We start from the raw sequence: 26756 nt of genomic DNA, 5'->3' as shown, positions 1-26756 counted from the left end.
ATGCAAAATTACCCTTATAATAATTATATATGTCCTCTTAATTTTTGCCTAGTTGATTGAGAGGAACAAAAGTAGGAGTCTAAGGAAATCTTAAAACAAATTTAAAGAAGTTGAAAACCTGCAAATTATAAGCAAAAATGAAGGAAATAAAGAGGCGAAGGTGAGTTCGTCATCAGTGTCGCTCTCCTTCCTCCAACCTGGCCATCGTATCATACAGTGGACGATTCATCGTCTCCGGCAGCAAGAACGCCAGAAACCCACCCACCATTCCGCAGAGACCGAACACCGCGAAAGGCAGTGGACCACCCAACACCACCACCAGGGGCGCCGCGATTGCCCCCATCTGCGACGCTTGCGACGCGCACCCCAGCGCCGCGTTCCGCACCACTGTCGGAAAAAGCTCTGCCGTGTAAATGAACAACAAGTTATACGTGGCCGCCATCCCGAAGATTCCGATGACTCCGCAGGCCATCCTCACTTCCTTCATTGCCGCGACGCCGCTTGCCAGGCTGCCCATGACGCAGAACACGCCGCTGAGCCACAGGGTGCCGATAGCGAGCGGCCTTCTCCCGAACCGGTCGAGCAACACGGCGGTGAGCAAGTAAGCAGGCATCTCGGCGACGGCATTCAGGAGTACGCTGAGGTAGATGTTGGTCTCCAGGTTGACGACATTGAGGTTGAGGCCATAGTACACGACGGAGCTGAGGAAGTTGATCGCCACCATCAAGACGAGCCGGACTCTCGTTGTGGGTGAGCGAACGACGTCGATGATGGAGGCGGCCGCCACCGCAACTTTCCCGTTATTTTTTATTTCTGCAACTTGATTATCTTCTTTATGTTCTTCATGCTCGCCGTCGAGTACAACCACGACGCCCGGCGGAATGTGCTCCCCGTTCTTCTTGGCGATGCTATGCATGACGGCCATGGCCTCGGGCGTTTTCCGACGGACAAGGTACCAGCGAGGGGACTCGGAGACGAACGGGAGGATGATGAGGACGAAGAGGAGGGAGGGGAGGGAAGTTACCACGTAGAGTAAGCGCCAAGAGTCGAAGAGGTAGGCAATGGCTGCAAGGAGGGCAATGCCGGCGGAGAAGAAGTAGAAGGTGGACATGCCGGCTACGCCTCGCTTGGAGAGGCCGATGGGCTCTGTGGCGAGGACGAAGGCGCAGAGGCCGACGCCGCCGGTGCTGAATCCGGTGAGGAAGCGCAGAGCGAGGTAGAACCAGTAAGCTGGCGAGATGGAGGTGAGAAAGCCGAAGAGGGCGTTGAGGATGCAGACGACTGTGAGGGAGCCCTTCCTCCCGAGGAAGGAGTCAGAGAGATGGCCGAACACTCCCGACCCTGGAAGCACAAATATATTATATATTTTTTAAATAAACAAATAAATTTTAAATTTTAAAAATTAAATTTGAATACGTGATTACAATAAATATTTCGTGTATATGCAGCAAGTGATCATACATGAATTTTATAATTCATATAGCTAAATAGAATAAATACATGAATCTGATTAATAAATTATGGTTTAAAATTTTAATATAAATAGTCAGGTAATATAAATCATTTTGCAATAGAAGCCATTTTACTATGGCTTCTCTTTTCTTTCTATAAAGTTATTTGTGAGTCCTACACTTTCTAATAAAGTAGTATTAGATCCAATGACAATATATTTATGGGAGAAGGTAAAGTAAATAATGTTCGGCTTCCCACACTAACAATTGAATTTAACTCACTATGTACGAAGAAGAGTAAATTTATCTCTGACTATTTTATAAAAGTTTTTACTATTATCAACCAAATAACGAGGCTTAGACAAACTATATTTGATGTTAATTTGTGTAATTGAAAAGATACTATGTTTTATAAAGTTTAATCATGGAGACGGAGTTGTTGCAATTGAAAAGTTCAAATATTTGAAGACCGTGATTATTGATGAATTAAATAGATTGGCTCATAAAGGATGAATCATGGAAAACAAGAACAATTAGAACATGCATTATAAGCAAAGACTAATTTGAAGATTAAAAGAGATATTTCTAGTAGAGGTTGAGACCAAGAATGGGGCAGAGATCGAGGTCGAGGTAAAGACCGAGGGTCATGGTCAAGGGAGAGATAATTAAGCAACCTTTTCAATTCAATAAAAGAAACCACACATTTGCAATAGGTGAAAGAGCAAGAGAAAAACGATAACCATGTGAGGTATGATGATAGATAAAATAAGTCTCAAATTGAATGTTAATTTTGTCATAAGTTTAAACATTATATTTGGGAGTGTCATTCAAACATGGAAGATGAAGAGACAAAACTAAGGGAGAACAAGTAAGATGATTCAAAGCAATCCTTCGTTTTTTGCACTCAATGAGAACTCTATTGGAAAGACAAGTATATTTTATCTTAACAACCCTATGACATGTCATAAAAGTAAATTTGTGGGGCTTGATACAAGTATGAAAGACTTTGTAAACTTTGAAGGCAACATAAAAGTGAAAATAGAAGACAAAGATACAATTCTTCCCCTTTGTAATGTTTATTATATTCCAAAATTAACTAGCAATATCTTGAGTATTGATCAATTTGTAGAAAGAAACTACAAGATTCATATAAAAGTTTGTATCCTTTGGTTATTAGATTAAGATTCTAATCTCATTGCTAATGTCTCTATGACTAATAATAGGATATTCTTATTCGATTTGAATAATTGTCTGTTGATACAATATCAACCTCTAGTTAAGACTAGTTTGGTGTTAGCTTGAGTTACGTTGAATTTCAATATTTGATTAATATATTTAATGTGAGAATAAAAAGTCATGTATGTTAAGGTTAATCGAATGTTAATAGTGGTGAAGTTCAAGTGGGTTATGGAAGACAAAAGACTTAGCATGAAACGTAAAATTCAAATGGATCAAGATTAATTAGACACTTGACAATGAGAGAATTCCAAATAGGTCAATAAAGGTCGAATGTTGGGCAGTGGTGAAATTCTAATAGATTATGGTTGATGGGATGCTAAGTAGTGGTGATTGGTGAAGTTCTAATAGATCAAGGTTAATCAGATGCTAGACAACGGTAAAATTTTAATAGGTCAAGTTTGATCGAATGCCAGACAATAGTAAAGTTTTGACATATCAAAATTTAATAAATGTTAGACAAAGGAAGTCCTATCAAGTCAAAATTAATCAAATGCTAATCAAAGAAAATTCTGATGGATTAAGATCAATCGGATACTATATAAAGTAACAATTCAATCTTGGTAATATAAAACAAAGATATCAATCGACCAATGAACTACTAAATCCTAATTTCTAGACTTGAAAGGGTTTAAAGGGATTTATTATATATTAGTTGATTATTAAATCGACTAATGACACTTTTGTAGTGAACAGTATGTTTAAAATTCGACTGATCATTATCATTCAGCTAAGAAGTTTGAACAATCTATCGATGATACTGTTACAATGAACAAAACGTTTTGAATTAAACTACGCACTCGACGTCAACAGTCGATTCATGATAAATGGTTTGTTATTCTATAGACGAATTTTCAATTTCAATATATATATATATATATATATATATATATATATATATATATATATATATATATATATATATATACTCGCTCAACTCGACTAATCCAAGTATCTTGTTATTTTATTTGACCAGATAAATCAAATATTTATACTTTGGTCTATCAGCATTATACAAATATTAAGAAAATATTATTATTCAATGTGTTTTTATGTTTTATTTATTTAAAAGAAAAAAAATTATGATAAATTTCCTTGCTAGACATACATACCAGAATTATTAAAAAAAAATATGTACAGTTTTGGTAAGAATATATGGATGTAATAACTAACCATTTTTAATATGATTAATCAACCAAATTAAAATGCATTGCCGACTGATATATTACGATAAATTACAGTGTAATCTAAACAAGACAAATTTTACTTCCGACAAGACTTTACTTTAGCCCTTTAAGTATAAAAATAATCCTAACGATGGGCTACTTTTTGTATGGACCACCAAGTAAACAAATAAGATTCGACACCATGTTCATGCTTTAATGAGGGACCATATGTTAGGCTCTGTGATTGGTTGTTTTAGGCTGCTCTATTTCCGCGACACTATGTGCATGCTTTAACGAATAAAGTAGGTGTAGGGCAGATGATAGACGTATAATATCTCTGGTATAATAATCAGGGATCGATTCTCAAAAATTAATGATCTGAGATTTATTCTACTATGCACCTAATACTTGTGTATTTGTATTTACCTCTCTCTATATCCATAGAGCTAGTACTAGGGGTTGTTAATGTAGCAGATTTACATTTTTTTTATTGAATAAAGTTTATACGGGAATTTAACAGGCCAACATAAATTTAAAAAAAATACATGCATAAAACTTTTAACTAAAGATGATTAATTAGGTTAGATAACGTCGAATCTGGGGTGACCGGTCCAACCTCATAGAAGTTTCCCATCTGTTGTCAGGGTAAATCGGGAAGCGCTCATGGCGGGCCGCCAAGAAGTTCAGCATCCCTTGATTGTGAGTCTTATTTGGAGAAAAAATTCTTACAAATACGTCGTATTTCGAAATCGAATCGTAGGTCTCTAGATGACAACTAGACGTCCTTCCATGCGCCATAGCCCCGAGGTCTTTAGAATGCCTAAAGAGCACACTGATTTGGGTGGTTTTTCTGTTTTATCCCTCCTGTCAATATTAATTTTTTCACATAACGAATTCCAATACATCAAAGCCACATTTGAAACACTTAAAATTTAAAATAATTTTGATGGCTCGGATGGATGTAATTTCAACATCTCTCCACTCATGAAAACAAATCTCTATCTCCCTTCCTTTTATCTAATCAATTTATACAATTCATTTTTTTAAATTTAACTATTAAAATCAGAATCAAGATTTGACATCAAATTCATCTTCTCCAAACTCTACTCTTTCATGTGGTTACAAATTCGCAAAAATTCAAATAGTCTAGATCTATCAATAAATTTCAATCAAAATTCACTGATCGATCTATTGAGCTTCAATTGCACTTATACATGTGGTTGCAAATCTACCTTCTCAAAACACTACTCTTTGTGTGATTGCCAATTGATAGAAGTTCAAATAGTCTAGGTCCATCATTAAATTTCGATCAAAACTCACTAATCGACTTATAGAACTTCAATTGCACTTATTCTAATTTATGTGAATTTTTGAGGTGCTAAGGAGTCCAAATATGTTCACCTTTACTATTTTTGTACCCCTTAGTAGTACCAAAGCGAAAAATATCTTCAGTTAGAACATTTGGGTCTGGTCTCCTAGATTCCAAGACCATATTGCACTGATCTGAGAGCAGACTAGGACCAAGTTAAGCCCGATGTGGGGAGACCAGGCTCAACTTGGTCCTGATATGTTCTCAGATTAGGTCTAACATGGTCTTGGTCTCCGAGAGACTAGGTCCAAGTATTCTAGCTAAAAGTTAGCATAATACTAGAGCATCTCTGGGGAGCCCAAAATAAGTAATAGTGTACATCTTTTGACTCTTTGCAATCTGAGAAATTCATACGATTTGAAATAAGCACAATCTAAATTATCTAGGTTAATTAGTGAGTTTTGATCGAACTCATTAATAGACCTAAACTATTTGAATTTCTATAAACTTACACCTATCTGATAGGGGTTGAGTGAGAGGTGTTGGGGTCTTGTAGTGGTGGTACAATTTGAGCGCGGGCAAAATGACGGTATATCACCATTTTGACGAAGTCGAGGCTAGAATTAGACTCTATCTCTTTAAGACGAATTTGCCCCACACACGGTGCCCAGGGAACATGGAAATTGTCTCCTAAGATACAACGACTTTATCTTGCAATAGCAGCATTACAAATCGCAAGACCTCCAAACCGAAGAAACTTCTCGAACTCTCCAATGCAAGTATGGAATGCAATGTTTGCTTTTCTTGGAAGGAATTGAGTGAGTGAAATGATGATGTAAGGGACATTATTTATACTTAATGAAGGGGTATAAGAATCTCTTGATTCAATTAGATCTCATTCATCCATTTTGAATTGGATGATGTAGATAACATCTTTTCCTAAGAGACACATTACCTCTTCTTTAGATGCCACCCTTTGGAAATCAGTGAATGAGATTTAGTCATCCAAAGGGCACTTAAACCTTTCAAGTTGAATGATTAAGATTTGTTAATCTTGTGTTGGGATTCAATCAAAGTCTCACATTGAAAAAATTTGATAAAGATCATGGGGTTAAAAGGATGTAGGATATCTCTATTGGCATGAGGCCTGTTTGGGAGAGCCCAAGAGCAAAGCCATGAGGGCCTAGGACCAAAGTGGACAATATTATGTCATTATGGAGATATGTGGGCATCCCTTTGGGCACAACAAATGGTATCAGAGTCATGGTCCATACCAGATGCAATGTAGGATGGTCTTGAACGAAGTTGAGGGTAGGCCCAGAGCAAGTCAAGGTGACCAGATGTTTGTGTGGGGCTTGGAGCAGGTCAGAATGACCGGATACTTGCAGGGGCGAGTAGGTTAGGGTGATCGGATGCTCACGGGGAGGGTCAAAGTAGGTCAGGATGACCGGATACTCGTGGGGAGGCCTGGACCGAAGTAGGTCAAGGTGACAAAAATGCTCGTGGGGAGGTCCGGAGAAGGTCAAGGTGACCGGGTGCGGATGCTTGCGGGGAGGCCCAGAGTAGGTCAGGGTGACCAGATGCTCTCAGGAAGGTCCAGACCATGAGAGTAATGGTGGTCCTTCGTTTGAGGGGAGGATTGTTGGAGTTCAATTAAAGTCTCACATTGGAAAGATTTGGTAAATATCATGGGGTTAAAAGGATGTAGGATATCTCTATTGGCATGAGGTCTTTTGGGGAGAGGCCAGGAGCAAAGCCATGAGGGCCTAGGCCCAAAGTGGACAATATCATGTCATTGTGGATATATGTGAACATCCCTTTGGGCACAACATCTTGATCCAACGATTAAGATTTAATTTCTCATTTATATTAAATTTCCAAGAATCCCCCACATAAATGAAAATTAATGCATGCATATTATCACCTAAGAAGAGTTCAATCAAAAAATTATTTCATCGGGAGAGGTAACTTATGGCTTTGAACCTTCCATAGTAGAGTACCATCAAATTTATTAGGCTGTTTAGTGAACATGATATCTTAAACTACTCAGTTGTTCGTGTAAACCAAGACAATGGTACCTACACAATAACTTCTCTCACTTCTTTATAGTTCTCATTGTTTTGTCCATTTTGGCCATGGACAATATCTTGAATTCATAAATATTTCATTGAAGCGATCCGTCTTCATACTTATATAGGTGACCTCCTATAAAGAGTATCTTACTATACTCTACTTTTTCAAGTATAGGAGTCATTAAAAGTTTATAACTTAACCTTACTACATATCATAGGTAACACTTTTCCATCCTAGGAATGAGAGGAGAACTAGTCCAAGTGCTCACACGAACATTCATAATTTCATTGTCCTATTGAACTAAGATCTTGGGATCTCCAGTCAACAAGGTTAGGTTACCACTATGAATGTTTTTGTTTATAGATTTTTAATCTCCTTCCTCTTGCAGTATATTTGATCTCTATTTAACCCTTTTGTAAATGGATCCGCCAAGTTATCTTTTGATTTGACATAATCGACAGAGATAACTCCGTTAGAGATCAACTGCCTAATGGTATTGTGTCGTCGACGAATATGTCGTGACTTACCATTATACAAGCTATTTTGTGCCCTTGCAATTGCCGATTGATTATCATAATGTATCATCATGGCAGGCACTGGTTTTTCCCAACATGGGATATCTTCTAAAAGGTTATGAAGCCATTCAACTTTCTTTACGATTTTATCTAAGGCTATAAACTCAGATTCCATAGTTGATCGAGCTATGCAGGTTTATTTCATGGATTTCCATGGCACTGCTCCACCACCAATGGTAAATACATATCCACTGGTGGATTTAAAGTCTTTTGTATCAGATATCCAATTTGCATCACAATAATCTTCTAGTACCGCTGGATATCTCGTATAATGTAATTCATACTCTAAGATATATCTTAAATATTTAAGAACACTTATTAATGTCTTCTAATGATCATTATTTGGATTACTTGCAAATCTACTTAATTTGTTGACCGCATATGCAATATCCGAACGTGTGCAGTTAGTGATATAAATCAAACTGCCAATTATCCTCAAATATTCCAATTGGGATACAAGTTCACCATGGTTCTTAGCCAAATGCAAGCTTAAGTCTATAGGTGTTTTCACAGGGGAAATATCATATACATTAAATTTCCTTAGCACTGTCTCAATATAATGAGAAGGATAATTCCATCTAATGTCTTATTGATCTTCATCCGGAGTATAACATCCCCTATACCCATATCTTTCATATCAAAAGTTTTGGTCAACATCTTCTTAGCAGTCATGATTATATCATGATCACTACCCATGATGAGCATATCGTCTACATATAGACAGATAATGACAAACGAGTAAGGCGTGTCTTTGATATATATGTATTTATCACACTCGTTTATTTTAAATCCATTTGACAACATAGTTTTGTCAAATTTCTCATGCCAATGTTTAGGTGCTTGTTTTATCCCATATAGTGACTTCACGAGTCTACACACCTTATTGTCTTGTCTTGGAGCCACAAACCCTTCAGGTTGCTCCATATAAATTTTTTCTTTTAATTCACCATTTAGAAAGGGTGTTTTCATATCCATTTGATGTATCTCAAGGTTATGTATTGCACCAATAGCAATGAGTACTCGAATGGATGTGATCCTTGTTACTGGTGAATATGTGTCAAAGAAGTCAAGACCTTCCTTTTACTTGAATCCCTTTGCCACTAGTCTTGCCTTGTATTTTTCAATAGTTTCATCAACCTTATATTTCTTCTTTAGGATCCATTTACATCCTAAAGGCTTTATTCTAGGTGGAATATCCATCTATTCCCAAGTATGATTTTGCATGATAGAATTTATTTCACTATTGATGGCTTCTTTCCAAAAGGGGGCCTCAAAACTTGATAAGGCTTTGTTTATTATCCTCATTTTCCAATATATAAGTCATGAAATCAAGACCAAATGAATTTACTATACTCGCCCTCTTACTGTGTCTTGGTTCTTAATTATTTCTAAGATTATCTTTACTCGCAGTTTCATAAGTTCTTTTATTTGAACTTTCCTCTTTCCTATCTGTGCAAGGAAAGATATCTTCAAAAAAATACAGCATTCCTTGATTCAATTGTTGTTCCAACATGTACATCAAGGACTGCTGATTTGTGCACCAAAAATCGATATGCACTACTATTATTGGCATATCTAATAAAAATACAATCAACTGTCTTTGGTCCTATTTTGGTTTACTTTGGTTTAGACACTTCCACCTTAGCCAAACACCCCCACACTTTCAGATATTTATAAGAAGGCTTATGACCCTTTCATAACTCATAAGAAGTTTTATCTTTACTTTTGTGAGAGATTTTATTGAGAATATGGTTTGTCGATAAAATAGTTTCCCCTATAAATTCTAGGGTAAACCTGAACTTATTAACATAGCATTCATCATTTCTTTAAGAGTTCAGTTCTTATGCTTGACAATTCCATTTGATTGAGGAGAGTAAGGAGTTGTTGTTTGATGAATAATGCCAGATTTTACACAAAATTTATCAAATGGATCATCATATTCTCCTCCTTGATCACTTCGAATTCTTTTAATTCGTTGACCAATTTGATTCTTAACTTCATTCTTATAATTTTTGAATGTTTTTAAGACTTTATCTTTGTCTTTCAATAGATACACATAACAGTATCTAGTGCAATTATCAATAAAAGTAACAAAATACTTTTTGCCTCCTCTAGTTTGCACGAATTTTAAGTCATATATGTCACTGTGAATTAATTCTGGAGGGATCATGCTTCTTTCTACTGAATGGAAAGACAACTTTGTCATTTTAGCTTCAACACATATTTAATATTTATGTGTTGGATCAACATTAAATGTTGGCAATAAGTTTAAATTCATAAGTTGTCACAAAGTATTGTAATTTACATGTCCAAGTCTAACATGTCATAAATTGGAACACTCGACCAAATAAGCAGAATTTATCATTTTATTATTGATCTTGTCCGAACGCTGAATCAACGGACGCTGGGCACGGGGCGCTCTCCTTGTCGCTGACGTAGATCTTCGGCTAGTCTCCAGAAGCTCCGGCGAACCTGCACAGAAGTCGGGCCGGGAAGGGGTCCCGGCGGCGACCTTCCGACGCTCAAGTCAGGCAAGCAAGCAACAAAGCAACGGCTCCAAAAATCGTAGAGTGCGTACCTCCGGCGAAGAATGAGGGCCTTTATATAGGGCAGCGAAGAAGTGAGTGTACACCTACCGAGGTGCACCCGTGTCCATGGCCCATACCCCAGTAAGGACTTGTCAGTGAGCTTCCCTAACCCATACTGCTACAGTCTCAGCATGTCCTCGATGGGACAGCAGAATCCCCTGTCACAAGATTTGGAGCAGAATCCCCTACACGTGAAACATACCTGCTATCAGAAAAAGACGTCCCTTGTCCTTTTCTCCTTTGCTCCAGATCTGGCGTCCGGGCGGACGGCTCCCTCAACATCCGGCCGGACATATGCGGTGGTTTACTTGGGGAGATTCTCCATCACGTGCTTTGTGGAGACTATTAGCAGTGTTACCTTATAGCTTTGGCCGAACATGCAGTCCGCTCGGCCCTGCGACCTTTTCCACTGAGCGCCGGAACCTGATTTTGACAGGGTGCCTTTAACCATCAGCCGAATATCGTCCGGTCGGCTCGCCGATCGGACCCATCCTCCGGACGTTCGATTCCACCGGACGGCCGGCCGGCCGGCTGGTCGGACCTGGCCCTCTCCGGACGGACAACTGCCACTGTGCCTTCCGCGTGGCTTTGACTCCACAGGGCGGGGTCCCCTGTTCTTACTACCGAATCACTTGCCTCCCCTTCAAGTCTAGTCGAAGGAGGCGAATAGTCCGACTAACTGGACTAAGAATCTGGCCGAGCGGTCCCTCCATGCTGGTGTCCTCCGCTCGGCCAACCATAGAGGTAGCCTTAAGCGAATCAACAATGGCATTCACCGGATCTCCTCGTGTTCTGCGCTAATCTTCGACATTAAGGTTGAGCATGCTTTCATTAAATGCTGCGAATGATTGAATGCCACGTGGAGCACTGCTATCGGCGTACGACGGCGGTGGCATGGTGTTTTGATGTGATCGAAGCGATTCGAAATGGACGGCTCGATGCACGCTTTGATTCCCGTGACCTGGATCCAACGGTGGGGGCCGCCCGGCCTTCACCCTATAAATTCTTCGTTTCCTTCTCTCCCTCACTTACCTCCGCGATTTCGACCATTGCCCCCTGCGCTTTGGAGCTCCGGCGATCCTGTTTCTGCTCTCCGACGTTCTCCGGCGCCTTTTCCTTGATCCCTTTCCTCTCAGCAAGGTTTTATATCTTTCCTTCCTCCTTTCCGGTGTTTCCTCCGCATTTCTTTCTCAACTTCGATCCTTGAAATCTCATTTCGTTTGCTGTTGTTTTTCCTCCTGCCTTTTTGCCTCTTGATTCCTTCCGATCGGCCCATGGCTAGCTCTTCCAATCCCGAAGATCAGTCGCTCGGCCCATGGTACACCACCATGCAGTCCCGATTCGAACAGCGGGACTTCGATATTTTGACAGACAATTTCGAAATCCTAGAGGATTTTGAAATTTGCTTAGCTGGTCCTTCCGCTCGGCCTCACAGGTCGCCGCGCGGGGCATTCTGTGTCTTCCGAGACCAGTTTACCGCCGGTCTTCGTTTTCCTGTACATCCTTTCATCATAGAAGTCTGTAACTTCTTCGGTGTGCCGCTCGGCAGTTTAGTACCCAATACCTTCCGTCTCCTCTGCGGTGTTGTCGTTTTGTTTAAGATCCACAACATCCCCCTCCGACTGGAGGTCTTCTTTTATTTCTATTATCCCAAGCAAGCCGAGCCGGGCACCTTTATGTTCCAAGCTCGGCCCGGCTTGGTCTTTTTCAACAAACTTCCTACTTCCAATAAACATTGGAAGGATTATTTTTTCTACATCCGTATGCCCGATCGGGCCAACTTCCCGACCTAGTGGCAGGTCAACCTACCCCCCACTCCCGAGCTGAAGAAGTTCAAGACCCGACCGGACTATCTCTACGCTGCAAATATGCTAGCCGGTCTGCGACTTGACATCAATAAACTTCTCCACGAGGGAGTGATGTACATCTTCGGGCTGAGTCCTATACGGACTCCTCTTCCGACCGGCTTCGGTAAGAATTTTGGTTGGGCATTAACTTTGATTTCTAACTGATTTCTTCCCCTTTCTTTGCAGCGGACATCGTCATGGATTCGGTCATGGCCGGTGTTTTGAAGAGGAAGGCGACCGCTCTGGAAGCCGCTGCTGCCAAGGAGATGGAAGCGCTGGGTATCCAGCCGGTCGGATCTCATGAAGGAGAGAGTGGAACTCAAGCTGAGTCGGTCGCTCAAGCTTCCCAACAAAATGTGGCTAGCGTCGCCACCCCCTCAAGAGAACGAACTGCCCCCGAGGAAGGTTCCGCTCGGGAGGAGGAGCAGCCTCTACAAAAGAGGCGCCGAGTGGAGACTCCCCTGCGGTCGGCGACCTCAGCGGTCCAACCATCCGAGCGGGTCACTGCAACTGCTCGGGGCAAGGCGCCAGAGACCGAAACCATCTCGTCCGACCGGACGCCTTCGGATTGGGACGAGCCAGCTGCTCCAGTGGAGGCTGTTCCAATCAGCACCCTTCCGCCTGCTCGCCACTCAGCCCAGCGCTCGACCATTCATTCGCAGTTTTCTGCGCCGGCTTCTGATCCACTTCCGACTGCCGGTCGGACGACCCCCGGTCATGGCCGCACGATTCGGGTCACTCTTCATCTCCCGACTGAAGAGCTGCTTCCAGAGGCCGACCGTCCATCTGCGCCCGAGCACACCATCACCTTGAAAGGGCCCCTAGCTGAGATGTGGGCCGATGCTCGGGCACGCACAGCGCTGATCCCCCTCGGAAACTTGGCCAATAGCCACATGCGGGAGGCCACGGGGGTAAGTTTGCTCTACGAAGTTTTGCATGCATTCTTTCCGATCGGCCGATAACAACTATAATTTTCTTTTGCCAGAGATGGGTGGAGGAAATTGCGGTTTCCAACCGCTTGGCCTTGGTGGATGAAGAGCTACGACAACTGAAGGCCGCAGTTGGGTCGTCCGGCCTCCAGGGCCCTTCCTATTTCGAGCTGCAAAAGGAGCTGAAGAAAGCTCAAACCCTGCTGGCGGCCGAGCAGAAGAAGACAGCCGACCAGGCCCATGCCCTGGCCGAGTCCGAGCGACAAGTCAAGTCGCTTGACACAAAAATAACCCTGGCCACCACTCGGAAGAATACAGCGATCTCCGATCTGGAGAAGAAAAACGTTGAGGCTCGGGGCCTGGAGCTGAAGATAAAGGAATTGACAGAGCAGCTCGACAGGGAGAAGGCGGGCCGCTCGGCCGACGCGACTAAGATTCAGAATCTGAATGAGGTCCTTACTGGCTCCCAGGCGGCGTTCAAAGAATATCAAGATGCCGAGCCGAGTCGGGTCGCGGCCTTAAGACAGAGCTACATCCGCTCGCCCGAATTCTCAGAGAAAATATGCGAACAGATGTACACAGCCTTCGACTTGGCTATGACCGCCACCACCACTTATCTGAAGTCTAAGGGTCTTCTTCCGGAGTCTGCTGCTATTCCGGCCGGCGATCAGGTGGCGCTTCTGAATAACATTCCTAGGGACCTTTATGATTATATTGAGTAGCTTTCTGAAATTTGACCACTCGTTAGGATATCTTTTTTTTGTAATTGGGCCGCTCGGCCTAAAGCTTTAATTTTAATGCAATGTTTTCCTTATATTTGCTATCTTTTACATAACCAACATATGTGTTCATCCGCTCTCCCATTATCACCCCTCTGGTATTCGAAAGGGATTTTTACCAAGTGTCTGGCATTGCCCTGCTGTTCGGCTAAACATGTAATACTTTGCCTACTTAATTTTCCGCTCTTATAGCAGAGATCCTTCGCCATGTATCGAGCAAGTACTTTTTGGCTCTGATCCGAGCGGAACGTAGAAACGATTTAATGATATTGAGGGTGAGTTTTTGGGGCAATTGTATTCTCTTTATAGGCACTCCCCGCTCGGAGGGTTTAGACGCCGGCTCGTCTCTCGATATTTAACGTCGGAGCTCGACTGTCTTCCGCTCGGAAGGTTTATAGACGCCGGCTCGTCTCTCGATATTTAACGCCGGAGCTCGACGGTCTTCCGCTCGGACGTTTATAGACGCCGGCTCGTCTCTCGATATTTAACGTCGGAGCTCGACGGTCCTCCGCTCGGAAGGTTTATAGACGCCGGCTCGTCTCTCGATATTTAACGTCGGAGCTCGACGGTCCTCCGCTCAGAAGGTTTATAGACGCCAGCTCGTCTCTCAATATTTAACGTCGGAGCTCGACGATCTTCCGCTCGGATTATTTATAGACGCCGGCTCGTCTCTCGATATTTAACGTCGGAGCTCGACGGCCCTCCGCTCGGATGGTTTATAGACGCCGGCTCGTCTCTCGATATTTAACGTCGGAGCTCGACGGTCTTCCGCTCGGATTATTTATAGACGCCGGCTCGTCTCTCGATATTTAACGTCGGAGCTCGACGGCCCTCCGGTCGGAAGGTTTATAGACGCCGGCTCGTCTCTCGATATTTAACGTTGGAGCTCGACGGTCTTCCGCTCGGATTATTTATAGACGCCGGCTCGTCTCTCGATATTTAACGTCGGAGCTCGACGCCCTTTTTAAGGCTAACTTCAATACAGCCGCTCGGAAACGATATCTTTCTCCCAACTCGGATAACGTACTCCCGGCCGAACGGCTCGGGGTCTTCTTCGTCGAGTGCTTGGCTCGGCTACCATACATTAGGGAGATAGGCCGCTCGGCAAACCCATTGGCCATCCATTGAATTAATTTTGCCTCCTGCATTACAAGGGTACGGGCGACCAAAATATACGCAAAAATAAGTTACATTATTGCACCTTTCACCCAGCTCGATAAGGCTGGAGATGATTCGCGCTCCACGGCCGGTCTAGTTGACGCCCGTCTTCATCTTCCAGATAGTAAGCGCCCGAGCGGAGCTTTTCGATAACCTTGAAGGGACCCGACCAAGGAGCTTCAAGCTTGCCAACGTCGCCGACCGGCTTGACTTTCTTCCGGACGAGATCGCCGACCTGGAATGATCTGGGGATTACGCGACGGTTGTAATTTTGCTTCATCCGCTGCCGGTATGCCATCAGCCGAACGGACGCCTTGGCTCGCTCCTCGTCGACCAAATCCAGCTCCATGCTCCTCCGTTCGGCGTTGCCATCATCATAGCTCTGGATCCGGACGGACTCAATGCCGACTTCGACCGGAACGACTGCCTCGCCGCCATACACCAAATGGAACGGCGTGACGCCCGTCCCTTCCTTCGGCGTCGTTCGGATGGCCCATAAGACGCCCGACACTTCGTCCGGCCAACTTCCTCCCAAATGGTCGAGTCGAGCGAGCAGAATACGAAGAATTTCCCGATTGGCTACTTCGGCTTGACCGTTGCTCTGGGGATAGGCTACGGACGTGAAGTGTTGCTCGATGCCGTAGCTTTTGCACCACTCCTCTAGCATCTTCCCTGTGAATTGCCGCCCATTATCGGAAACCAATCGGCGAGGGATGCCGAACCGACAGATGATGTGTTGCCAGATAAATTTTTTGACCATCTGTTCTGTGATCTTGGCTAGCGGCTCGGCTTCCACCCACTTGGAAAAATAATCAACCGCCACTAGCAAAAATTTCCGCTGCCCGGTCGCCATCGGAAATGGACCGACAATATCCATTCCCCATTGATCGAACGGACATGAAACTGTTGATGCCTTCATTTCCTCTGCCGGTCGGTGGTTGAAGTTATGGTACTTTTGACACGAGAGGCACGTCGACACAGTCCGAGCGGTGTCTGCTTGTAAAGTCGGCCAAAAGTACCCGGCCAAGAGGATCTTCTTGGCCAACGATCGTCCGCCCGGATGCCCCCCGCACGATCCTTGATGTACTTCTTGGAGGATGTAAGCCAAGTACTCCGAGCTCACACATTTCAACAACGGGCGTGAGAAAGCCTTTTTGTAAAGCTGATCGCCGATGAGTGTGAACCGACCGACCCTCCTCCTTAACAGCTGGGCTTCATACTCATTGGATGGTGTGACGCCCGAGCGGAGGAACTCTATGATGGGTGTCCACCAATCGCTTGGAAATGTAAGGCCTTCCATCCGGTCGACGTGCGCCACCAACAGTACTTTTTCAATTGGCTGCTGGATGGCGACCGACGTTATTGAGCTCGCGAGTTTGGCTAACTCATCAGCTGCTTGATTTTCTGCTCTAGGTATCTTCTGGACAACAACTTCTCTAAAATCGGCTTTGAGCTTCTCGAAGGCTTCCACGTAGAGCTTGAGCCGAGCATTATTGATTTCGAAGGTACCAGAGAGCTGCTGAGCGGCCAACTGCGAATCCGAGTGAAGCGTTACCCGACCGGCTCCCACATGCCGAGCTGCCTGCAAGCCAGCTATAAGGGCCTCATACTCTGCTTCATTGTTGGTAGCTTTATAATCCAGCCGGACGGATAAGTGCATTTTCTCTTCTTGAGGGGAGAGTAACAATATTCCAATCCCGCTTCCGAGCCGAGTGGACGACCCATCCACATATATTCTCCACATAGCTTCCGGCTCCGGCCTTTGCACCTCAGTCACAAAATCGGCCAAGGATTGTGCCTTGATCGCCGAGCGGGGCTGGTATTGGATATCAAATTCACTTAACTCGGTAGTCCATTTGATGAGCCGTCCGGATGCCTCTGGATTTAGTAGAATACGTCCGAGCGGGCTATTGGTTTTGACAATGATCGTATGCGCCAGGAAGTATGGACGAAGGCGCCGAGCGGCGAGGACCAGAGCAAAAGCTAGCTTTTCGAGCCCTGTGCAGCGAGATTCAGCATCTTTTAAAATGTGACTAAGGAAATACACAGGCTCCTCTCCGCTCGCCCTCACCAGTGCTGAGCCGATTGCCTGCTCGGTCGAGGATAGATAAATACAAAGTGGCTCCCCAATAGTCGGCTTGGCTAATACCGGGAGCGAATTCAGATATGCCTTTAAATCTTCGAACGCCCGGTCGCATTCTTCGTCCCAGTGAAATTTTGTAGCCTTGCGTAAGATCTTGAAAAAAGGAAGGCTCCGATCGGCGGTTTTGGATATGAATCTGGACAGAGCGGTTATCCGACCGGTCAAACACTGCACTTCCCTTGTATTTCTTGGAGGCGGCATATCTTGTAGGGCTTTCACCTTACTGGGGTTTGCTTCGATGCCCCGCTCGGTCACTATGTACCCCAAGAATCACCCTCCTTTTGCTCCGAATAGGCACTTCTGGGGATTTAGTTTGACTCCATATTTGCGTAGCGTTCGGAAGGTTTCTTCCATGTCCTTGAAGAGATCGGCCGCTCGGACGGACTTAATGAGAATGTCGTCCACATAAACTTCTAGATTCCACCTGATCTACTCTCTGAATACTTTATTCATCAAGCGCTGATATGTGGCCCCCGCATTCTTCAATCTGAACGGCATCACATTATAGCAATAAGTGTCATCGGCCGTCACGAAGCTGACTTTTTCTTGATCTTCACGGGCGAGCGGCACTTGGTGATAGCCTTGGTAGGCGTCGAGCATACAGATTAATTCACAGCCGGCCGTAGAGTCCACCAACTGATCTATCCGGGGCAGAGGATAAAAATCTTTCGGGCAAGCTTTGTTGAGATCCCTGAAATCTATGCATACTCTCCATTTGTTGCCCGGCTTGGAGACCAATACTACGTTCGCCAGCCAGCTCGGGAACTGCACCTCGCGTATATGGCCGGCCTCCAGAAGTTTTTCCACCTCTGCTCGGATGATGGAATTCTGCGTCCGGTCGGACATGCAACTCGTGCTGCGCTATGGTCGGCGAGATTTCGGGCAGCTCATGCGTCGACCAGACGAAGACATCATGATTTCTTCGGAGGCATTGGATCAGCTTCTCTTTGTGCTTCTCCTCCAGATCGGACGCAATAAAAGTCGTGGCCTCCGATCGGGTTGGGTGAATCTGCACTTCCTCTTTTTCTTCATAAATTAAAGAGGGTGGCTTTTCGGTGATGGCGTTTACCTCGATCTGGGGCGCCTTCCGAGCGGAATTGGCTTCTGCTCAGACCATCTCGATGTAGCATCGTCGAGCTGCTAGCTTATCTCCCCGTACTTCTCCCACTTTGTCCTCCACGGGGAACTTGATCTTCTGATGAAAGGTTGAGACGACCGCTCGGAATTCGCTGAGCGCCGGTCGTCCCAAAATGACATTGTAGGACGAGGGAGAATCGACCACCACGAAGTTTGTTGTCCTTGTCCTCCTGAGCGGCTCTTCTCCCAGTGAGGTAGCCAGCCGAATCTGTCCGATCGGCTGAACTTCGTTACCCGTAAACCCATGGAGCGGAGTTGTCATGGGCAGCAGCTCGGCTCGATCAATTTGCAGCTGATCGAACGCCTTCTTGAATATGATGTTGACTGAGCTCCCTGTGTCAACAAATACGCGGTGAATAGTGTAATTGGCTATTACCGCTTTGATGAGCAGAGCATCGTCGTGAGGTACTTCAACTCCTTCCAAGTCCCCGAGCCCGAAACTGATTTCGGGTCCTTCCGCTCGTTCTCGGCTACAGCCGACCGCATGAATCTGGAGCTGCCGGACGCTCGCCTTCCTAGCTCGGTTGGAGTCTCCTCCGGTCGGCCCGCCAGCAATAACGTTGATCTCGCCTCGGGAAGTATTGCTTCTATTTTCCTCTTCCCGAGCGGACGGTCGAGACCGTTCTCTGGACGCTCGGCGATTCTCCTGCCTCGGAGAACGATGCCGATCGGGAGTTTGTTGCTGTGGCCTATCAGCTCGTGTCCGATCGGCTCCATGAGTTCTCTGTCACCTGTCAACTGAGGGAGACCGTCGTCCGGCATTCCGGGGCACAGGATGAGCCACAAAGGGAAGACTTCGAAAATCCCTTGTGTTGTGGGTATCCGTCCGGTGGAAGGAGCAAAACATCGGGGTCCATCTCTTCTTTGGCTTGGGCTGGGCGGCAACTACCTCTTGCACATGGGACCTAGCGTGGGGGGATCGGATTGCTTCGGCCCTTGGTCCTCTAGGCGGCTGATGAGCGGCGTGCGGTTTCCGCTCGGCCGGAAGAGCCCGCTCGGCTGGAGTTTCCTTTTTCCTGGCCGCTTGCGCTTCTTCTACGTTGATGTATTCGTTAGCCCGGTGTAGCATGTGATCGTAATCTCGGGGCGACTTTCGGATGAGTGATCGGAAAAAATCCCCATCCACTAGGCCTTGTGTGAAGGCATTCATCATGGTTTCCGAAGTGGCCGTTGGAATATCCATCGCCACTTTGTTGAACCGCTGGATGTAAGCTCGGAGCGATTCACGGGCTTCTTGTTTGATGGCGAACAGGCTCACGCTCGTTTTCTGATAGCGTCGACTGCTCGCAAAATGATGGAGGAAGGCCGTTCGGAAGTCCTTGAAGCTGGTGATGGATCCGTCCGGCAACCTCCAAAACCACCGTTGAGCCGATCCCGAGAGGGTGGTAAGAAAAACTCGGCACTTTACTCCATCTGTGTATTGATGGAGAGTAGCTGTGTTATCAAACTTACCCAGATGATCATCTGGGTCAGTTGTCCCATTATAGTGCTTCGGCAGAGGATCTCTCAGAATAGCCTCTGAAAATTGGCGATTAATCCTCTCGGGTGATGCGTCCGCTCGGGGGGCTTTCCCCTTTCTGTCATCTCGTCTAGGCATCTCATCCGAAGAAGATCCCCTATCTCTATGAGCTGGTACGGCTTCAGGGGTACGGAATAGGGCTCGATGAAAGGCAACGGTGGCCGGTGGTGCTTCCGCTCGACCACCCGACGCTGATGTTGCTTGCTGCTCCGGCCGCTCGGCCGTGGCTTTCTGTTTTTGCTCCACGAGCTTGGCGGCCCTTATCTCGATCAGAACGTCGAGTTCCTCGTTCGAAAGCGTCACCATGTGTTGTCGTCCAGCCTCGTCCATTGCTTCCGCTCGGATGCAGGAGCGTTCCCACAGACGGCGCCAAATTGATCATGTCCGAACGCTGAATCAACGGACGCTGGGCACGGGGCGCTCTCCTTGTCGCTGACGTAGATCTTCGGCTAGTCTCCAGAAGCTCCGGCAAACCTGCACAGAAGTCGGGCCGGGAAGGGGTTCCGGCGGCGACTCTCCGACACTCAAGTCAGGCAAGCAAGCAACAAAGCAACGGCTCCAAAAATCGTACAGTGCGTACCTCCGGCGAAGAATGAGGGCCTTTATATAGGGCAGCGAAGAAGTGAGTGTACACCTACCGAGGTGCACCCGTGTCCATGGCCCATACCCCAGTAAGGACTTGTCAGTGAGCTTCCCTAACCCATACTGCTACAGTCTCAGCATGTCCTCGATGGGACAGCAGAATCCCCTGTCACAAGATTTGGAGCAGAATCCCCTACACGTGAAACATACCTGCTGTCAGAAAAAGACGTCCCTTGTCCTTTTCTCCTTTGCTCCAGATCTGGCGTCCGGGCGGACAGCTCCCTCAACATCCGACCGGACATATGCGGTGGTTTACTTGGGGAGATTCTCCATCACGTGCTTTGTGGAGACTATTAGCAGTGTTACCTTATGGCTTTGGCCGAACATGCAGTCCGCTCGGCCCTGCAACCTTTTCCACTGAGCGTCGGAACCCTGATTTCGACAGGGTGCCTTAACCATCAGCCGAATATCGTCCGGTCGGCCCGCCGATCGGACCCATCCTCCGAACGTTCGATTCCACCGGACGGCCGGTCGGACCTGGCCCTCTCCGGACGGACAACTGCCACTGTGCCTTCCGCGTGGCTTTGACTCCACAGGGCGGGGTCCCCTGTTCTTACTACCGGATCAATTATCATTAAATTCATGATGTAGAACCATTTCATTCATTTTAAATAGACCATTCTCCATGAACCATTTGCCTATGAATTGACTATTTTTTGTTAATACATATTTATTCGACTCAAACACTAGCCTGAATCCAACTTTGACAAGAGCCAACCCTGACACTAGATTCTTTTGAATGTCAGGAATATGAAGCACATCAATTAGTATCACTTTTTTGCCTGATGTCATCTTTAGTACCACCTTGCCAAGACCAACAATATTGAAAGTTGTAGAATTTCCCATAATTAGTTTTCTCCCATTAATAGGGGTATAAGTTGAAAACTGGGCCTTGTTACAGAAATATGTCGTATGACACCAATATCGACCCACCGCTGTCTTGGATTGTCTACCAAGTTGGCTTCAAATACAATGGCAGTCAGGTTTAATTCTGACATATCTATCGTCACTGACTTATCTTTAGTCATGTGCATTTGAGTGACTTTCTTTGGACGTTGACAGTCTTTGACCTTGTGATTTAGTTTGCCACAGTTGTGGCATGTTCCTTAGAACTTCTTGGCTCTTCCTTGGCTCTGTCCTTTGTTGGGATACTTTCTTTTCTTGTCAGTGTTTGGTTCCAACAGATTTGCCTTTGCAAATATAGACATTTTTATTGATTATGATTGCTTGTGATTGTCTTCTTCAATCTGTAGTCTTACAATCAGATCCTCAAGTCTCATCTCCTTTCGCTTGTGCTTTAGATAATTTTAGAATTCCCTCCACGAAGGTGGAAGTTTCTTGATTATCGCAGTAACTTGAAAGGACTCATTCATTGTCATGCCCTCGGCATGCAGATCATGTAGGATCAACTGCAATTCTTGGACTTGAGTTGTCACAGTTTGGAATTAATCATCTTGAAGTCTAAGAATTTGTCGGCGATGAATTTCTTCAGTCTGACATCTTCTATTTTGTACTTCCTTTCGAGGGATTCTCATAACTCCTTTGTAGTTGTTATTGGAATATACACATTCTATAACATGTTGTCCAAGCCATTGAGGATATAGTTTCGACATAAGAAGTCACTATGCCCCCAAGCATCATATGCCACCCTTTTATTTTTATCAGTCTTATCTTAAGATATGGAGGGTGCATCTTCACGTATGAACCTCATAAGATTCAATGTGATTAGGTAAAACAACATCTTTTGCTGTCACCTCTTGAAATATGTACCTGTAAACTTCTCTAGCTTCTCTCCATGGGCCAGTGGAACAAGAACCGCCGATGATGAATCCATTAAGATTGCACGAATAAATTCATCTTAAAATTGTCAGGATCTTGTAATGGTGGTGCAATTTGAGTGCGGGTAGAATGACGATATACTATCATTTTGGCGAAATCGAGGCTAGAGTTAGACTTTATCTATTTAAGACGAATTTACCCCGCACTCAGTGCTCACAGAACACGGCAATCGTCTCCTAAGATACAATGACTTTATCTTGCGATAGCAGCATTGCAAATCGCAAGACCTCCGAATCGAAGAAACTTATCGAACTCTCCAATGCAAGTATGGAATGCAATGTTTACTTTTCTTGGAAGGAATTGAGTGAGTGAAATGAGGATATGAGGGACATTATTTATACTTAATGAAGGGTATAAGAACATCTTGATTCAATTAAATCTCATTCATCTATTTTGAATTGGATGATGTAGATAACATCTTTTCTTAAAAGATATATTATCTTCATTAGATGTTATCTTTTGAAAATCAATGAATAAAATTTAATCATCTAAAGAGTACTTAAATCTTTTAAGTTGAATCATCCAGATTTGTTAATCTTGATAAAGATTAAAATTTAATTTTTTTATTTATATTAAATTTCTAAGAAGAGGAAGATAGATATAAATATAATGTCCTTTCCATGTCTTGAATAAAGGGTTGACCAGTCGAAAAATTAAATTTTAAATACTTGAGAAACGTTCTGCCAGATCTGGGGCAATTAAATATTTTTAGACAGGCGCACGACGAAGGATCGGATTAGGATGCAGATGAGAGCATTTATGATCAAGTCAATATTTTTTGTCTTCGAAACGTGGAGATGTCCTTTCCACGTTTTGAAGAACAAACTATTCCATTAATTTTTACATGAGAAGATGGAGATGAAAGAACAAAGAGATACCGGGTCAAAAGGTAAGTGTTGTATTTTTCAACTATAGACGCAAGGACTGATGTGATGGATGATTTGAATTGGTCTAACATGGTATGCGATTCTGACTCCATTCGGGGACCAATAATTTCAATCATCGTCTTCAACGAAATCGATTTTGAAAGTAATCGGGTAAAAACTATATAGGAATTTTACTATTTACATTTTTATCTTATAAATTTATGAACGATTAAATATAAATAAGGATGCTTGGACGTGAGACGTCTGATCAAGCGACCTGATTCATTTTTGAGAATCAAGGTCCTTAGACGAGCATCTGCACTCATATTTGCGCACACTCTCTCTGTATATACAAAAAAAAAAAAATGTTACCATAATTATCTTATTTTGTTCATCTTATGAGCATAAGTATATTTGTTTTCAGGAATTTAAGATTTATGATTTAGAATTTAATTTTTAGTATTTTAGATTAAATAAAAAAAATACACATGAGGCTCATAAAGTGAATATTAACCCATGTATATATATATATATATATATATATATATATACCCTATTTTAAAAAAAAAAAAATCAAAAGGGACATCTTTTAATTAAAATGGTATGATTAACTTTAAATATAATATTCGGTATTATTATATCCTAACACATGTATTAAATACAGTGCATTAAATATAGATATGCTATATTTAATAGCATTTACATTTTAACAATTATGAAATTATATCTGTTATAATGTTATAACAACTATGAAATGTAATTATTATAACATGAACTTATCTTTTTTTAATAATATTTATGTTGTAATAGATAATTTCATAGCTATTATAAAATATTTTTTTTTATTCATACAACTGGTTGATGGGACTGGGTGACAGGAGATAATAATATGAGAATAGTTTACCATAGGGCAGTTGTGTAACTACACATGGGTTGTTGGTGGAGTAAAAATCAAAAGAGCCTTCTATTTTTTTGAAATCATCAAAGGGACATTCCTTTTTATTTTCTATTTTTATCAAAAAGAAGCCTCATCCCGCTAGCCCTCCTCAAAAAATGACACAACTGTCCTCAAGCTCCCGCCACATATATTATATCTTGAATAAGTTGAGCACGTTGTAGAAATGAAATGTTAGATGTTTACTATAAAATCGTAGTTGTTACAACGTAAATGATAGGTGAATATGATTTTATCTGTGTTGTATTAACTACGAAACTCTACCTACTACAACATGAATATTTTTGAACAAATTAAGTATGCGTTGTAGCAACTACAAAATCGTTACTGCTACAACATGTATGTGTAGCAACTATAAAATCGTAGCTACTATAATGCACTCAACTGATTAACAATTTAATAAGTATGACAAGAGACAATAATGTTAAACAGTAAAATTAAGGACAACTTTGTTATTTTACGAGGGGATGGTAGGGTGGGGCATCCTTTTGATAAAAAAAAAATTAAAAAGGGACTCCCTTTTATGATTTCAACAAATAAAAGTGTCTTTTTTTTTTACATTATTGCCCTTATTGGAGGGGCGAGGCGCCTTTTGATTAAAAATAAAAAAAGGACGCCCCTTAGTTCAAAAAGAAAAAATAGGGCTTCATTTTAATTTTTATCCAAGTTAATTTATTTTAGGACCGTATAAAATTCTAAAATAATACAAACTAAATAACTTAAAAAAATATAGCAAGAGGATTATCAACCTAAGTTGTAGAAGTTATCAAATAACTACTATAACATTGTAGAAATTACTTAGTAGTTATCATAATATATTTAGAATTTAGGATTGTAGTAGTTATATAATAGCCTTTTAAACTATTATAAAATGATTTTGATGAAATTTAAATAATTTTAATCAAATTAATGAATTATATCTTGATATAATAGTATTTAAAGATGATAAACTTATGGGTGCAAGTAGATTCAAAATAAATCTTTTCATGTGATAAAGATTAAGACTCGCTAGTCGCTAGCAAAAATATCAAATTATGATTTAGCGAGATGAAATGAATCATGAGGCGATGTCGGGTACTCAAAAGATTAATTACTCTAGCTAGCTTGTATTTTTCAACTATAGACGTAAGGACTGATCATGTGGTGGATGGAATTTTGAAATGGTCAGGGGCGGATCCAGCGGGGGACTCCTTTCAGTGATCAACGATTTCAATCATATCTAGCTAGTTCCTAGTCGTATAACGAAAGCGAAATTGGAAGCTAATAAATTTGTCTTAGGAGTTAGGACCACGTACGATTCCAAAAATAATACGAAATAAATTAAATAGCTGAGAAAATATAGCGGGAGTAAAAATCGACTCACCGATCATGCAGCCGAGAAAAAAGGCGGATTGAACAAGGCCAATCTTGTAGCGCTGCTCGCCGACCAATCCCCACTCCGCGACGGTGGAGGCGGCGCCACCTCCGAGCCAGTCCCATTGCCGAGGCTCCTCGGACGTCTCGCGGTCGGCGAAGATCATGACCATGGTGTGGAAGGCCTCGAGCGCCCACGCCGCGGATACCAGCACGAAGTGGCGCAGCTGCCACCGCCCGAACTCCCCTGCGTGCTGCCTCAGCACTTCGTCGATCCCCAGCCGCCTCTCCGACGGGAGGAGGAGGGGCGAACGGAGATCGGAGGTGGCGCCCCCCAGAGAGCCCATGGCTATATATTGGGATGAACGAACGGCCGGCGTCCGGGAAAGTTGGGCGATTAATTTAGTTTGGAAAGTGGGAATTAGGAGGAGGAAGGAGGAGAGAAAAAAATGGGCAGGGGATGAGCCTGCTTGGTTGACTTGAATAGAATAGTGTGAAGGAAGGACGTAGTTCGGATTCTCTGTCTTTATTTGTCTCTGTCCCGTGTTTCATTATCGATCGAATAGATCAAATTAAATTTTAAAATATTCTTAAGATTTAATTTGAATCATCCTATCGATAATGGGACACGAAGAGAAAAAGAAATGGGGAAGAATATCTGAACTAGAAAGGACGAGTGAAGTGAGCCAGCTGTTGGTTTAATTTCAAACTCAATTTCTCCTCTCTCTCTAACTATGGAAAGCAAATTTGCTCGAGTCTAATTGGTCAGTAGTCCGCTGTCTCATTTAATATACCTTATTATTTTATCAAAAATATGCTCAAGTATCCACTAATTTTTAGTGAAATCCAGAATAAAATTATCTTATTGTGAATTATTAGTCATTTTTATAAATGTATACATTAGAGATCTATGATTGATTTAGGTGATGTATTATTAAAAAAAAATTATTAATGATATTTAGAGATATTATGTATTATTAAAAAAAATTTCTATTAATTAATTAAAAATTTAGAATTTTCCGTACGAATTCAGATATTATATTATATTATATGGACGAGCCACATATAATTTAATAAGTAACTATTTCATCTTAATTTTTTAAAATAAATATATAAAATTATAAAAATATTAAAATAAAATACAACTTTACGGCCACATCTCTCTTCGACAGCGGCGCCGTGGCGAGAAAG

General features: G+C 43.0%; 1 protein-coding gene across 1 annotated transcript; it reads right to left on the bottom strand.

Moving 5' to 3' along the window:
- Window positions 1-55: 55 nt before the first annotated feature.
- On the bottom strand, window positions 56-26026 carry LOC121998227 (organic cation/carnitine transporter 4-like). Its single transcript, XM_042553029.1, has 2 exons — window positions 25576-26026; window positions 56-1341 (listed from the first exon to the last, which is right to left on the bottom strand). The coding sequence occupies exons 1-2, from the start codon at window positions 25910-25912 to the stop codon at window positions 173-175; spliced, it is 1506 nt and encodes a 501-aa protein (XP_042408963.1). The 5' UTR covers window positions 25913-26026; the 3' UTR covers window positions 56-172.
- Between the last annotated feature and the right edge of the window lie 730 nt (window positions 26027-26756).

The sequence above is a fragment of the Zingiber officinale genome, chromosome 6A, assembly GCF_018446385.1.
Source record: "Zingiber officinale cultivar Zhangliang chromosome 6A, Zo_v1.1, whole genome shotgun sequence".
NCBI classification, from domain to species: domain Eukaryota; kingdom Viridiplantae; phylum Streptophyta; class Magnoliopsida; order Zingiberales; family Zingiberaceae; genus Zingiber; species Zingiber officinale.
The sequence above is the reverse complement of the archived record's forward strand: the minus strand, read 5'-3'. Positions and strand labels throughout refer to the sequence as shown.

Bases quoted from the DNA above. Each gene is read 5' to 3' on its own strand.
- LOC121998227 (XM_042553029.1), bottom strand. From the start codon at position 25,912: ATGGGCTCTCTGGGGGGCGCCACCTCCGATCTCCGTTCGCCCCTCCTC. The intron at 1,342-25,575 runs GTGAGTCGATTT...TTGTGCTTCCAG, and splicing joins TTTTCTCGGCTGCATGATCG to GGTCGGGAGTGTTCGGCCAT.